This window comes from Lithobates pipiens, unplaced genomic scaffold (assembly GCF_037356315.1).
Source record: "Lithobates pipiens isolate NorthernLeopardFrog02 unplaced genomic scaffold, aLitPip1_a1.2 Scaffold_18, whole genome shotgun sequence".
NCBI classification, from domain to species: Eukaryota; Metazoa; Chordata; class Amphibia; order Anura; family Ranidae; genus Lithobates; species Lithobates pipiens.
The window spans coordinates 336,546,361-336,563,399 of record NW_027507758.1 but is presented as its reverse complement, the minus strand read 5'-3'; the positions used below and the strand labels follow the sequence as shown (position 1 = coordinate 336,563,399).

Below are 17,039 nucleotides of genomic sequence, written 5' to 3'. Positions count from 1 at the left end.
AATAATTGGGAATAACCCCCCCCCCCCGTATCAGGCTGGAACAACTTCAAAACCCCAAGGACGAGGGTGGCTTAGTACTCTCCAATCCCTGGCTGTTTTATATCATGGCCCAGTTGCAGCATCTTACCGGCATCATTCTTGCCTCACCTTGTGGCTTCTCTGGTCCACTAATATCAGCTACCCATATTATGTTAAGATGTACTGGCGCCGACTCTGTCCTTATTGTCTTAGAAGCCGGATTGTTCGATAAACCACATAAAACTTTTCCGACTTACAACCTTTTACACAAAGTTTGGAATAGGGCTAAACAACTGCAGGGGGTTGAGGGATTTGCAGCCTATAATCTGATCTGGGGAAATAAATCTTAAAGGAACTGTTCAAGTTGCAACAGGGTCTCAGATGGAAGCCATATGGAGTGACTAATTTGGAACACATTTTTCACGATGGGAGCCTTCTCCCCCAGTGGCGAAGCTAGACATTCTTTCACCTGGGGCAAAGACTCAGTTCAGCACCCCCCCCCCCCCCCCCCCCACACACACACACCAGAGAGAGAAGGTCTACACAATCACCTTGTAGGTAAGGTGTGAGGTTTGATTATTTCCATAGCAGAAGAGTTGCACCACTGGGAAAGAAGTGAGCCAAGAAGTGGGTCTTCAATAAGGCCTGCTTTTGTGCACTCTTCTTTCTTGCCAATGATGCCCCTTCCATTCTGTGAGTAAGGTGAGGCTTGAAACTATAGGAACACTATAGGATTGTGAAAGACCTGGGACACCTTTGGGTGCCCCAAGGAGAATAGTAATGGGGATTGTTTAGCGAGCCGAACAGTGGGTGTGGCCAATTTGTGTTAACAGCGGGAGGGGCTTAAAGGGGCATGATTAAATAAGACAAAAGCATTCTTGTACCCATAAAATATGCTTAGATTAATAAAACAAATGCCACTATAAAAAATATGAATTTAGCCTGCCTTAAATGTGAACTACAGCTTCAGGGCCAGTGCAGGGATTTTTTTTTACACAGGTGAAAGCGCAATTTGCAATCTGCACTATTCACTACAAATATTACAGTTGCTTCACTGACATTACAGTTGCTCCACCACAAATATTGAGGTATACTCCACAAATATTACATTTGCTACACCACAAATATTAGTTGGTCCACTAACAGTTGTTCCACCACAATTATTACAGTGTGCTCCACACATATTACAGTTGGTCCACTAAGAGTTGTTTCAACACAATTATTACAGTATGCTCCACAAATATTACACTTCAGTATTCCCCAGCTCATCTCTGAATCTCCGGAGCACTCTACACTCCCCAGCACACCTCCAACCACCCCAGCACATATTTGTACCCCTAGTATTCCTTGGTAGCCCCTAAGCACACCTTTCTAGCCCCAGAACACCTCTTTAACTCCAAAACACCACTGTACCCCCCAGTAAATCTCTGTACCCCCCAGGACACCTCCGTACCCCCTTGCACATCTCTGAACCCCATTGCACACCTTCACGGCCCCCAGGATACTTACATACCTCTGCATCAGAATACTCTGTATCCCCAAGTACACCTCCATACCCCCAGTAAAATCTTTCTATTCCCAACACAACTCGGCACCCCATCTCTGTACTCCAACCTATGTTTGCATTAGTTAGTTCAGTCATTAGCTAAACTCCTCCTGAGTTAGTATACAACTTTCATGTTCCTGAGTTATTGTCGATTTAGGCTGGGTTAACACTTGATTACACAACATGATAGATACAAGGTCTATTCGTTTAAAGTGGACCCCCTGTATAAAATATTTGGAAACTGATTGTCTTTATTCTTTTTTTTCTTGTTGTTTTGTTCTAAGGGTTTGCAATAGAGTTTTAGGGGGGGAAAAAGATGATATTAGTGTTTATATAAAACAGGAAGGAAAGATATATAGGCATGTATAGAAATTCATATGACTGGACTCTATACGTGGTTATGTTTAAGGAAGAGAACATACAGTATGGACACTGAAGGATTTGTGTATTCTCACCTTTTATCTTTTAAATCTTTTATTTCTTTTTTTTCTGTTTTTGTACTTTTTTCTTTGTCAGTGAAAATGTGATAAAAAATAAATTGAGTAAAAAGCAAAAAAAACAAGGATATGGAAAGAGCCACAAGCAGAACCTAATGCTGAGCAGAAGTCCATGGCATCTTTGGTTCAGCTGGTGAAGGTACATCCTCCAAAGCTGTCGCTGAGGCTATACCAATCTGGATAGCTGCATAAAGAGCCCAACTCAGCAATATTTAGACAAAAATCCTAATGGAAGTTAAAAATAATTTAAAAATTGAAGCATGCCAACACCAGGAGAAATCCCTTTCTTTCTTTAGGTGGCATTATTACCAAAATGTCTCAGAATAACTGAATCCTGTGCTCCTTAATAAACAAGGAAGAAAGAAATTGAACCACCTGCTGACTGCCCGCCATCGTTATACATTGGCTGTTTGAAGAGGAATATCTTTGTTATGGCAGCAGCTAGCTGCCATTACCCCGGTATTCTCTTCTTCAGGGGGCAGTCGGCTTTCCGATAAAAGTGGTCTCTATGGCAGTTTCACTGCAAGATCACATTTATCGGTGGTGAGAGAGGCCATTCCCCCCTCCCACCGTGCTCCAGTACCCGAGTAGGATCCGATCGCCTCCGCCGCTACTGATTCCTCCAGTAAGCGGCGGAGGTGATCGGATCCTACTCGGTCTTTGGATGGAGCTGACTGAGGGGAAGATGCCCCCTACTCAGCTTCATACCATTGCAGGGTGGAAGCATTTTTTTTTTCAAACAACATTTTTTTTTTGCTGCATTTTAGTGTAAATATGAGATCTAAGGTCTTTTTGACCCCAGATCTTTCATTTAAGAGGTCCTGTCATACTTTTTTTCTATTACAAGGGATGTTTACATTCCTTGTAATAGGAATAAAAGTGACACAATTTTTTTAAAAGAACAGTGTAAAAAAATAAAATAAAAAGTAAACGTTTGAACGTGTCCCATCCCACCAAGCTTGCATGCAGAAGCGAACGCATATGTCAGCAGTGCACATATATGAAAATGGTGTTCAAACCATACATGTGGGGTATCATCACAATCTTTAGAATGAGAGAAATAATTCTAGTACCTAGAACTCCTCTGTATCTCAAAACATACAACCTGTAGAATTTTTTAAACATCGCCTATGAAGATTTTTAAGGGTAAAAGTTTGCCGCTATTCCATGAGCGGGTGCAATTTTGAAGTCTGACATGTTGTGTATCAATTTACTCATTAAACATTAACATTATCTTTCACAATATTAAAATCGGCTAACTTTACTGTTGTCTTATTTTTTCCAAAAAAAGTGTGCTTGTAAGACCGCTGCGCAAATATGGTGTGACAGAAAGTATTGCAACAACTGCCATTTTATTCTCTAGGGTGTTATAAAGAAAAATATATAATGTTTAGGGGTTCTAAGTAATTTTCTAGCAAATAAAAAAGCTTTTAACTTGCAAATCATAAAACCAGGCTCTGTCCTTAACCACGTGCCGACCGCCGCACGACGATATACGTCGACAGAATGGCACGGGCAGGCATATGGGCGTACCTGTACGTCCCTGCCTTCCCGCGGGTGGGGGGCCCGATCGGGCCCCCCCCCCCGGTGCCAGCGGCGGTCGGTATCCGTTCAGGAGCGATCCGGGATGAGGGGGCGGACATTCGTTCATGGCCACCCCCTCGTGATCGCTCCTGACGAATGGAAGTGAGGCGTGACATCACTTCCTCTCCTGTAATGTAAACACAGGCAGAGGAAGTGATGTAATCTCTCCTCCGTGTCGGTATTTTTCATTCCGGCACCGAGGAGAGAGGATCGGTGAGTTGCACCAACACGACACTACACAGTAGAACATGCCAGGCACACTCTCACCCCCCCTTCACCCCCCGATCACCCCCCCAATCACCCTTGCCCCCCCCAGTCACAGTGACACCAATTGAATTTTTTTTTTTGCATTGGTGTCATTTGTGACTGTAATAACTGTTAGGGCAGTTAGGGTTAGCCCCCTTTAGTTCTAAGGTACCCCCCTAACCCCCCCAATAAAAGTTTAACCCCGTGATCACCCCCCGTCGCCAGTGTCACTAAGGCTGGGTTCACATTGCAGCGGTTTATGAGAACGGATGTGATTCGCACCGCACTGCAGTGCAAATCACATCCGATCTCTGTACGATTCGAGTTCAGCCATACAGATAGTATGGCTGAAATTGCGCCGCACCCGCCGCACCCGCCGCAAATTCGCACGGGACCCTTTTTTTGGTCCGCAGCAGAATCGTATCGCATGGGTGTTCACACGAGTTTGCAGATCGCACTGCGATATGCGAACTGATCTGGGGGTGTCATTAACATTTCACTGACACTCCCAGCAGTTCGCATAGGGCAGTGTAAACTGCCGCCGGGAGGTATGCGATGCGGGAACCCGCCGCGGATTCGTGGCGTTCCTGCATTGCTCCAGTGTGAACCCAGCCTAATAAGCGATCATTTTTCTGATCGCTGTATTAGTGTCACAGGTGACGCTAGTTAGGCAGGTAGGTATTTAGGTTCGCCGCAGCTTTTTATAGCGCCAGGGACCCCCATATACTACCGCATAAAGCCCCCTGATTGCCCCCTAGTTAACCCTTTCACCAGTGATCACCATATAACTGTTACAGGTGACGCTGGTTGGTTAGTTATTTTTTTATAGTTTCAGGGCACCCGCCATTTATTACCTAATAAAGGTTTAACCCCCTGATCACCCGGCGGGTGTCATTTGTGACTGTAATAACTGTTAGGGCAGTTAGGGTTAGCCCCCTTTAGTTCTAAGGTACCCCCCTAACCCCCCAAATAAAGGTTTAACCCCGTGATCACCCCCCGTCGCCAGTGTCACTAAGGCTGGGTTCACATTGCAGTGGTTTATGAGAACGGATGTGATTCGCACCGCACTGCAGTGCAAATCACATCCGATCTCTGTGCGATTCGAGTTCAGCCATACAGATAGTATGGCTGAATTCGCGTCGCACCCGCCGCACCCGCCGCAAACTCGCACGGGGTCCTTTTTTTGGTCCGCAGCAGAATTGGATCGCATGGGTGTTCACACCATGCGATCCGAGTTTGCAGATCGCACTGCGATATGCAAACTGATCTGGGGGTGTCATTAACATTTCACTGACACTCCCAGCAGTTCGCATAGGGCAGTGTGAACTGCCGCCGGGAGGCATGCGATGCGGGAACCCGCCGCGGATTCGTGGCGTTCCCGCATCGCTCCAGTGTGAACCCAGCCTAATAAGCGATCGTTTTTCTGATCGCTGTATTAGTGTCACAGGTGACGCTAGTTAGGCAGGTAGGTATTTAGGTTTGCCGCAGCTTTTTATAGCACCAGGGACCCCCATATACTACCGCATAAAGCCCCTTGATTGCCCCCTAGTTAACCCTTTCACCAGTGATCACCATATAACTGTTACAGGTGACGCTGGTTGGTTAGTTATTTTTTTATAGTTTCAGGGCACCCACCATTTATTACCTAATAAAGGTTTAACCCCCTGATCACCCGGCGGGTGATATAAGTTTGAGGGTCAGATAAGGTCTGCGTCGCCCCAGGCAGCGTCAGGTTAGTGCCAGTACCGCTAACACCCACGCACAAAGCATACACCTCCCTTAGTAATATAGTATCTGATCAGATCTATATTAGCGTCGCCAGCAGTTTAGGTTTCCCAAAACGCATTGTTAGCGGGATCAGCCCAGATACCTGCTAGCACCTGCGTTTAGCCCCTCCGCCAAGCCCAGACCAGCCCACCCAAGTGCAGTATCGATCGATCACTGTCACTTACAAAACACAACACACATAACTGCAGCGTTTGCAGAGTCAGGCCTGATCCCTGCGATCGCTAACAGTTTTTCTTGTAGCGTTTTGATACAGTCGCTGACAGCCTAGGTGCTTTTTTACCTGTGAGTCTCACTAGTGTACCCCTAAATTTAGGGGTGTCTACTTTCCAAAATGGGGTCATTTGGGGGGGGGGGGGGGGGTTTGTGCCATCTTGGCATTTTATGGCCTTCAAAACTGTAATAGGTAGTGAGGAGGCGGTGGTTGGTTTTTGGGGCCCCGCACGCGGCTAGGCTCCCAAAAAGTCCCACATATGTGGTATCCCCGTACTCAGGAGAAGCAGCAGAACTTATTTTGGGGTGTCATTTCACATATGCCCATAGCATGTGTGAGCAATATATCATTTAGTGACAACTTTGTGAAAAAATAAATAAATAAATAAAAGTTTGTAATTTTCCCGCAACTTGTGCCAAATATAAAATATTCCATGGACTCAACATGCCTCTCAGCAAATAGCTTGGGGTGTCTACTTTCTAAAATGGGGTCATTTGTGGGGGTTTTGTGCCATCTTTGCATTTTATGGCCTTCAAAACTGTAATAGGTAGTGAGGAGTGAAGTCAAAAATTTACGCCCTTAGAAAACCTGAAGGCGGTTCTTGGCTTTCGGGGCCCCGTACGCGGCTAGGCTCCCAAAAAATCCCACACATGTGGTATCTTCGTACTCAGGAGAAGCAGCAGAATTTATTTTGGGGTGTCATTTCACATATGCCCATGGCATGCGTGAGCAATATATCATTTAGTGACAACTTTGTGAAAAAAAAAAAAAAAATAAGTTTGTAATTTTCCCGCAACTTGTGGCAAAATATAAAATGTTCCATGGACTCAACATGCCTCTCAGCAAATAGCTTGGGGTATCTACTTTCTAAAATGGGGTTATTTGTGGGGGTTTTGTGCCATCTTGGCATTTTATGGCCTTCAAAACTGTAATAGGTAGTGAGGAGTGAAGTCAAAAATGTACGCCCTTAGAAATCCTGAAGGCGGTGCTTGGTTTTCGGGTCCCTGTACGCGGCTAGGCTCCCAAAAAGTCCCACATATGTGGTATCCCCGTACTCAGGAGAAGCAGCAGAACTTATTTTGGGGTGTCATTTCACATATGCCCATAGCATGTGTGAGCAATATATCATTTAGTGACAACTTTGTGAAAAAAAAATAAAAATAAATAAAAGTTTGTAATTTTCCCGCAACTTGTGCCAAATATAAAAAATTCCATGGACTCAACATGCCTCTCAGCAAATAGCTTGGGGTGTCTACTTTCTAAAATGGGGTCATTTGTGGGGGTTTTGTGCCATCTTGGCATTTTATGGCCTTCAAAACTGTGATAGGTAGTGAGGAGTGAAATTACAAATGTATGCCCTTAGAAATCCTGAAGGCGGTGCTTGGCTTTCGGGGCCCCGTACGCGGCTAGGCTTCCAAAAAGTTGACCACATGTGGTATCCCCATACTCAGGAGAAGCAGCAGAATGTATTTTGGGGTACAATTCCACATATAACCATGGCATGTGTGAGCAATATATCATTTAGTGACAACTTTGTGTAAAAAAAAAAATAATTTTTTTTTTGTCATTATTAAATCGCTTGAGGCAAAAAAATAAAACATTCAATGGGCTCAACATGCCTCTTATCAATTTTCTTAGGGTATCTACTTTCCAAAATGGGGTCATTTGGGGGGGTTTTGTACTGCCCTGCCATTTTAGCACCTCAAGAAATTAGATAGGCAGTCATAAACTAAAAGCTGCGTAAATTCCAGAAAACGTACCTTAGTTTGTAGATGTGACAACTTTTGCGCAAACCAATAAATATACAGTTATTGACTTTTTTTTTACCAAAGACATGTGGCTGAATACATTTTGGCCTAAATGTATGACTAAAGTTGAGTTTATTGGATTTTTCTAATAACAAAAAGTAGAAAATATCATTTTTTTTCAAAATTTGCGGTCTTTTTACGTTTATATCGCAAAAAATAAAAATCGCAGAGTCAGTCAAATACCTTTAAAAGAAAGCTCTATTTGTGGGAAAAAAAGGACACAAATTTTGTTTGGGTACAACATTGCATGACCGCGCAATTACCAGTTAAAGCAGTGCAGTGCCAAATTGTAAAAAGACCTCTGGTCATTGACCAGCAAAATGGTCCGGTCTGAAAGTGGTTAAATGGTTAAAAACTTAATAAAAATAGAATTTTCACAAAATAATTTAGGTTTCTCTTGAAGACAATACAATTTTAAATATGTTTGGTCCATAAATTTACAATGCCTATAACCATATGTTTTTACATTGTGTTTAGATAGCATTAAATGTAATAGTTGCTGATTTGCTTGTAAAGCCAAGATTTCAAACTGCATGTCATTACTTACCCTGACCGGGAAGAGCGACTACAACTGATGGCACAGTAACAGTAATCTTGTCATTTGTGAATGTATGCTCGGGAGTCCAGGATTCCTCTGTGTTTATCAGTGTATATCCATGTGATGTTCCCACTGTCATATATGGAACAATTTTGCTTGAAGAATCATTTATTAAATGAATGTCAGCCTGTTGAGTATCAAGATCACCTGACATCTCTGTGGGATCAGGATCTTTGAAAAAGTTTATGTTAGTGGTGTTTTGTATAACAGTGCTGACAGATATTGTGGTCCCTTGTCCATCTTCACTCTGAGAATCTAGCTCTGGTACCTCAACATCAGGAAATATAGTAGAGGAAGTTATAATGAGATTATTTGTGTCAACAGATGAAGGTGCTTCCCATATATCAGAAGGTTCATCGCTTGGTGCTAAATTATTTTCTGAACTATTTTCTACTTCTTCAACATTGGCATTTGGTGTATCAAAAGGCACAGAAAAATCTCCATTGACTGTATTGTCAATGTTTCTAATATTTCCCTCCAATGACTGTGTTTCCAGTTCTACTTCTGGTTCATATTGAAGAGAAGGAGGTGAGCTCACGTATTGATACGAAAAAGAAGTGGTAATAAAGGAAGTTTCAATAGGATTAATAGGTGATTTAGTAGTCATGTCATTTACAAGTTCTATTGTCACCTTGGCATCTGATACCACTGTGCTTGCAATGAAGTCCTTGCTTATACCCTGCAGCTCTGTTCCATCTGTAGGTTTAGAGAGTGGTAGCTCAGCAATTAAAACACCACCCTTAAACAGGAGAAAAAAAAACATATCAATATGCAACACTGCAAAAATTTCAGTACTATACTAAAATATTTTTAAGAGTTTGGGTATACAGTATATTGTTACAATATAGTATCTCAGTCTGTCTAATTCAGCTAATCCACATTAAAGTGTTACTAAACCCTCAACAGAAAAATCAGTCTGTATATACAGTAAAGCATGGTTGTTATATTCACTGTAGAACCTAAGGGGTTAGTCCTGCGCATTGTGTAAAAAGACTGATCCTATCTTACCTGATTCCCCCCTTCTTCCACTGGCCCTGATCCATCTCCTGATAGTACAGAACCTTGGGGGCACTGTGAACATGCTCAGTTTGATGCGTATTGCTGTGTATGCAATTGGCACAGGGCCAATCAGCACTGTCCAGATAGAGGGTCAGGACTCATGCAGCCTTTATAGGACAGTCAGAGGAGAATGAAAACTCCTCCTACAAGCTTTAATCAGTGCTTGGCTGGACACTGATAGACACTGTTATATACTGCTGATGAGAAAAGGTATTTAGCCATTTATATTTGCTAAAATAATTGCATTTCCATGTTCTGTGTACTGTGGGGGACCAGATATAGTGAATTCAGGCTCCTGGGTTTAGTAACACTTTCATTAACTAATCACTTTCAGAAATAAAGGTATTTGTATTCTAACTAAAAAAAATGAAAGTCAGATAAGCAGCCTGTGCATTTTCTGGTACCAAAGGAAACTTTATTTTAACAGCAGGTCACAGAGATAGTATGATGATTAGTACTGTCAGGACCCAGATCTGAACCTGCAACCTCTGCTGTGTCTGGCGGTGTCCCTTCTTGCTGAGCTATCTGAGAGGCTGCATAGCTTCCTGTCTGATTCCATAGGTGACCTTTGCTTTTGTCTTGTTTCTCTTGAACCTTAAACTCTTTCCTCCTCCCATAAACTGCCTATTTAAGGCATGCATTTGCATGTCCTGTTTGCCAGATTATTGTGCTCTCTCTAGCCAATATCTTGTTCTCGTCACTGTTGCCATCTGATGCTACTGCTTTGCTACTGCTTGATATTGGCCTTTGGCTTGTTCCTTGACTACACTTCTGCTTGATCCTAACCTGCAACAACTTGTTACTGACCTTTCGCTTGTTTACTGACTATATCTGCTACTGGATCCTGGCTCGGGTAAGGCAATCCTGAGGACTGCAACCCAGTACTAACATGCATCCAAACCCTCCACCATCAAGAGCTCTGGAATACTGGTTAAGGCTTAAACCCTACACCTTGGGTGAACCAGTGTCATCTGTCAGGGTGACCTGCTTGTATACCTATCCTGCTGGTCTGTGGGAGTCTCCCTACTGCTATAGCTACTGGTCTCTGAAGGTACCCCTGACCGTGACAAGTACAAAGTAGTTGAGAAAACTGAGCAGGGTGGAAATAACATCACACAAACACAGGGGTTTTACATCATACATTAAAAAGAATTGTAAGAAAACATATATGTCTGGATTAATTAGGACTCTAAATGGTACAAAAAAGAAAATGTAGCTAAAGCTTTGCATAACGTATGTGTTTCAATAATAATCTGTCGAAATAAATAGTAATCATTTTAATTGGGCTAAAGATTAAAGCACAAAACTTAGTAGAGTGCTGTGGGGTGGCGTAAGGGATTAGGTTTTACGAAAGAAGATATGAGTCAAGAAAGTAGGTTGAATGATGGAAAACAGGAGGAAGATAGAGGAGTAGACAAAAGAAACAAGACAGGGAGATAGAGGGACTATCAAAAGGGTTTCTCCAACACATCCTTAAGGAGGGGAAGTAGATGAGTAGATGGTCATCTATTGGGTCAAAGTTGTACTAATGGCGGGTAAATCACAAAACTGGTTGATAGTCCAGCCAAAGTTGTCATATCAGCCTAGGCATTTTGATTAAAGCCGTTATAAAGTTAAAACTTTTTTTTACCTTAATGCATTCCTTGGGCACATACAAAGGAGGTGAGCTGAGAGAGCCAGCAGAGGACCCCAGAAGAGGGAGAAAGGGGCCACCCTGTGCAATACAACTGCATAGAGCAGGTATGTATGAAATGTTTATTATTTTAATAAAAAAAAATATTTGAATAAAAAAAAAATGCCTTTACAACTGCTTTACCACTTGTCAACCGGCTCACGATATATATATATATATATATATATATATATATATATATAGGCAAAGTGCCACATTCCCACAAATCGCCGTATGGGTACGTCTTTCCTTTCAAGAGCCATAGCAGGTGTGCACGCATGCTGCTGGAGGCATGCCCAATCACTGGTTGCACAGCGGGTTAACCGATGCGCGTGACCGGTGGGTGTGATTGCCACCGGCCACCCACGATCATGGGCATGAGAGCCAGAACGGGGATTTGTGTGTGTAAACACACAAATCCGTGTTCTGACTAGGGAGAAGAGACACGTCTGCTGTTTGTAGTAACTACAAACACTGATATGTCTCTTCCCCCAGTCAGTCCCATCCCCCCACATTAAGAAACACTCACGAAAGAACACATTTAACCCCTTGATCACCCCCTAGTGTTAACCCCTTCCCTAGCAGTTACATTTACACAGTAATCAGTGTATTTTTATAACTCGCTGTATAATTGTCAATGGTATATGGTAATGTACGCTTATTGTGATTTTTTTTAAACAAAAATATGTAGAGGAATACATATTGGCCTAAACTGATGGAGGCATTTGTTTTCAAAAAAACATTTTTGGGGATGTTTATTATAGCAAAAAGAAAAAAATTAATATTTTTTCAAAATGATCACTTTTTAGTTGATAGAGAAAAAAAAATGCAGAGGTGATCAAATACCACCAAAATATATCTATTTGTGGGAAAAAGGGATGCCAATTTTGTTTGGGTACAGCATCGTATGACCGATCAATTGTCAGTTAAAGTGACGCAGTGCCGTATCGCAAAAAATGGCCTGGTCAGGAGGTAGGAAAATCCTTCCAGTCCTTAAGTGGTCAAAATCATATTGTATGGCAGTACCTTTAAGTGGTTATAAACCTCAGTCATGAAATTTGAAAAGAGCACATATATCTGTAGTGTTTACTTGACTCTCTCCAAAACTTAGCCCTTGTACACACGGTCGGACATTCTGACAACCAAATCCATTGGATTTTGTCTGATGGATTTTGTCCGAAACTGTTGCATACACACGGTCGGACAAAGTTGTCGGAAAATCCAATTGTACATAACGTGATGACGTTATTTTGTTATGACGGGACTACGTTCAGGATAGTAGCCAATAGCTTTGGTCTAGGAATTTGATCTGAACATGCGTGACACTTTGTCCGTCAGAGTAGGCTACACATGATCGGAGTATGTCCGATCGGAGCATTTTGTCAGAAAATTTTACCGGAAAGTTGGAAAAGTTGGTCCGTCGGATATTTAGACGGAAACAGTCCGATGGAGACCACACACAGTCGGAATATCCGACAAAACGGTCCGATAGGACACATTCCGTCGGAATCTCCGACCGTGTGTACAAGGGCTAAGCGTTGTTTCTCTTTGGTGCGTCATTCCTCTGTTATCAGCATGTCTCACTTCTGAGAAGTTTTCCCGACACATGAGAAATTTTCTGATTGAAAAGGAGATAAGCACATAGCTTGTCTATTCAGAGTACAGCTCTGCATGTGGCTTTGTTCATTTGTCGTGTGGAGGGGGTGTGTGCCCCTTTCCTCCAATCAGCTCTCACACAGTGTATTATAGCTCTAACTGCAGCTCCCCAACCCCTCCTTTGTACTCCTCTCAGATGATTTTATTACAATTGTATTCTTTTGAAGGGTTGTGGACAAGAGAAGACTGCAGATAAACAAGTAAAACGTATGTAGGGGAATTTTTTTAATCTCTGTGTATCATCTGAGGCTGTTCACTTCACTAGGTATATGAGAGGGTTTACAACTACTTTAAAGTAAACATGTCAGCTATGTTATATACTGTATTTAAAAGGCGTGCCTAACAGCAGGTAACAAAAGGTGTCTGATATTGTTTTCATTAGGTAGGAAACCCTCATCTGCATGCCTCTATGAAATTGTTTTACTATATTACTAGGGGCTTAACTTTATGGGTTTGATTTACTAAGCAAATAGACTGTTGACTTTGAAAGGGAAATTGCACTTTGAGTTTTTTGAGGTTGAACTCTACTGACTTTCATCATCCAATCATGTGCATGCAAAAATTCTGTTTTTATCTGTCTTGCAGGTTATTGTTTTTTTTTTGCAAAGTAAAATATAATCACATTCACTAAGCTCTTGGAAAAAAAAATCCCTTACAACTTCCCTTGCAAAGTGAGCAGCCTATTTGCCTTTAGTAAATCAACTCTATCAGTTCTAGGTTAAGATCCTCCAACCTGCCTGCACCCTGTCCACTTATATCTCATCAGAGGCCATTAAGGGTACTCATTTTAAATAGGGTGGGCTTGTAGGAAATATTGTCTGCAGTAGTCTGAAATGTTCTCATAAATCAAATACATTCTTCCCTACACTTTACTATCCTTTGATAGGGAAAATTTAAAAACTTGATTTGTTATTGTGAGAAATACACCAAACTCATGCAAACTAATATGGGGTACACACTATAAGAAAATCGGACGAACAATCATCTGATTTTACTCGTTGCTTCACAGCAATCTGAACCGATGAAAGAAAATTTGTATGAAAATCCTAGTACGACAAAGGCTTTTAATTTTGTTGTTTATTGTTTCTAATCATGCGCAGTCTTTGGTTTCTGTTTTTTTCATACGAAAATGGTACTTCTTGAGCGAAAATTGTTCATTCTGTTCCCATATGAGAACATTTTTGGAGCTTGTCCCTTTGGAAATTTCCATTCAGAAGGTTGGAATTGGCTGTAGAAAGTTGTGCACACACTATGTGGAAATTGTACAATAGTTCTTTGGACAAAAACTCTCGTCCAATTTTCTTATAGTGTGTATGAGCCATTAGAAATGAGACTTAATATAGAAAAACTGATTTTGTGTCATACATCAATAAAATATTTACAATTATTTCTACTGCATGGCAGAGTGTTAAAAAGGTCTTGGAAATCATTTATTGAATTATAAAGGTGTTTTAAATTTAAAATAATTATAATACAATATATTATAGAAAAGTTTAAAACATATCTATAACTAAAAAAAATTTATTTTTAGATTTGGCTATGATGGAGAAGGGTTAAAATCCCTGACAGGGGTTCTAATCCCTTCCAACTCAATATATAACTAGGAACAATAAAGTTTGCTTATACAGTGTCTTGCAAAAGTATTCACCCCCCTTGGCTTTTTACCTATTTTGTTACCTTACAGCCTTTAGTTCAATTTTTTTTTGATCTGAATTAGTAAGTAAAATTAGAAAAATATATACATAAAACTATTTTTCAGAAATAAAAAACGGATAATTAGCACGTGCGTATGTATTCACCCCCTTTGTTATGAGGCCCATAAAAAGCTCCGGTGCAACCAATTACCTTCAGAAGTCACATAATCAGTCAAATAATGTCCACCTGTGTGCAATTTAAGTGTCACATAATCTGTCATTACATATACACACCTTTCTGAAAGGACCCAGAGTCTGCAACACCTAAGCAAGAGGCACCACTAACCAAACACTGCCATGAAGACCAAGGAACGCTCCAAACAAGCAAGGGACAATGTTGTTGAGAAGTACAAGTCAGGGTTAGGTTATAAAAAAATCCAAATCTTTGATGATTCCTAGGAGCACCATCAAATCTATCGGAAACCAAATGGAAAGAACATGGCACAACAGCAAACCTGACAAGAGACGGCCGCACACCAAAACTCACAGACCGGGCAAGAAGGGCATTAATCAGAGAGGCAGCACAGAGACCTAAGGTATCCCTGGAGGAGCTGCAGAGTTCCACAGCAGAGACTGGAGTACCTGGCTCTACAAAGTATTGACTTTAGGGAGGTGAATAGTTAGGCACATTGCCTTTTTCTGTTATGTTGTCCTATATGTTGTTTGCTTCAAAATAAAAAAAAATACAAATCTTCAAAGTTGTGAGCATGTTCTGTAAATTAAATGATGAAAACCCACAAACAATTCTGGTTAATGCCAGATTGTGAGGCAACAAAACACGAAAAATGCCAAGGGGGTGACATTTTTGCAGGGCACTGTACATAAACTTATTAATCATTATTTACTTGGGTTACGTTCTACAGATAATATATAGACTTAATAAATCTCTGTAAAATAATAATAATAATAATAATAATAATAATAATAAAATAGTCATATAGTACTACCATTTTTGTTAGGACAAAGCTTTTACTATGGCTCTTCTCTTGGCTAAAATTGAGATACAGTCTATCACAATTTTTTGGAATACTTTGTTTCTTGTTTTCTTGTTTGTTAAATTTATCAAGACTTAGCACCCTTTTTAGTGCTGGAGGGTAATCCTTTTTGCTGATACCAGAACTTTTAGGCCCAGTTCACATTAAGTGATTTAGAATTACGGGTAGAATAGTTGTAGTTCTGCCCGTAATTTCAAATGATGGAAAAACAACACACATTTTATTCTCAATGGCACCCCAAATGCGGTGTGATTCTGCTGCCATTGTCACGCAGCAGAATCACAAAGGCTATTGCAGCAAAACGTGCATTTAAAAATTGCACTAAACTTGTTTCCCAAAAAGGAGCAGTAGCTTCTTTTGGGCTACCAATGTGCATTGAAGTAAAAAGGCTGTCCTATGCATGACATGCAGAAAGGTGTGTAAACCTCACTTAAGGTGTATTTATACGCATAGTCCTGGAAGCCCCAGGCTGTTAGTGAGGCCGGCTGGCTCGCGTTTTATGCTGAAGTTTCTTTACATTTTTGTAAGTGTTCATTTGTCTTTCATGGTAAATAAATTTAAAGGGTTTTTATGCTAGGCAAGCTTTTTATTTATTTTATGATGAATTTGCCACGTATTTGAGTCTGCGGACTATCCTTATTGAAGCTGAGGAGTCCTTTGTGTGTCAGTAAGCCGCGCATTCGAGCTTGCCCATCTGTGGACCATCCTTATTGAGGCTGAGGAGTCTCCTGTGTGCCAGAAGTATCCCGGGCTGGGGTTATAGCAATCTGCTTGGTGTGGCCCTTTGTAGTAAGGGACCACCTTGTTCTGGTAAGCGACAGTGTGTTTTTGTGTTGGCAGTTTCTCACATGTCATTTTGTGTGGAGGATTGGGTGCTACACCATCATTGAAAAAATCACAGCTCTTTATATGGACATTTCTTTTATATGTTTTTTACACTATTGCACGTGATCACTATTATGTGTGGACTTTTTTCATAGTTACACGATATAAGTTTGTGATATTGTTGTTTTGATACCTGTATTACTACTTGCATATATGTCATATATGTGTGTGTATATAAATATATGTATATATATATATATATATATATATATATATACAGTGCCTTGCGAAAGTATTTGGCCCCCTTGAACTTTTCAACCTTTTGCCACATTTCAGGCTTCAAACATAAAGATATAACATTTTTATTTTTTGTGAAGAATCATCAACAAGTGGGACACAATTGTGAAGTGGAATGAAATCTATTGGATTTTTGAAACTTTTTTAACTAATAAAAAAATGAAAAGTGGGGCGTGCAAAATTATTCGGCCCCGTTGCGTTAATACTTTGTAGAGCCACCTTTTGCTGCGATTACAGCTGCAAGTCTCTTGGGGTATGTCTCTATCAGTTTTGCACATCGAGAGACTGAAATTCTTGCCCATTCTTCCTTGCAAAACAGCTTGAGCTCAGTGAGGTTGGATGGAGAGTGTTTGTGAACAGCAGTTTTCAGCTCTTTCCACAGATTCTCGATTGGATTCAGGTCTTGACTTTGACTTGGCCATTCTAACACCTGGATACGTTTATTTGTGAACCATTCCTTTGTAGATTTTGCTGTATGTTTGGGATCATTGTCTTGTTGGAAGATAAATCTACGTCCCAGTTTCAGGTCTTTTGCAGACTCCAAC

At 41.0% G+C, this 17,039-nt stretch overlaps 1 protein-coding gene across 2 annotated transcripts in view; it reads right to left on the bottom strand.

Moving 5' to 3' along the window:
* IMPG1 (interphotoreceptor matrix proteoglycan 1) overlaps nt 1–17,039 on the bottom strand; it is a 376,955-nt gene that overhangs the window by 175,217 nt on the left and 184,699 nt on the right. For both annotated transcript variants that reach the window (XM_077487351.1, XM_077487352.1), the window contains exon 12: nt 8,246–9,035. In XM_077487351.1, coding sequence (XP_077343477.1) covers nt 8,246–9,035 — 790 coding nt within the window. The remainder of the gene's footprint in view (nt 1–8,245; nt 9,036–17,039) is intronic.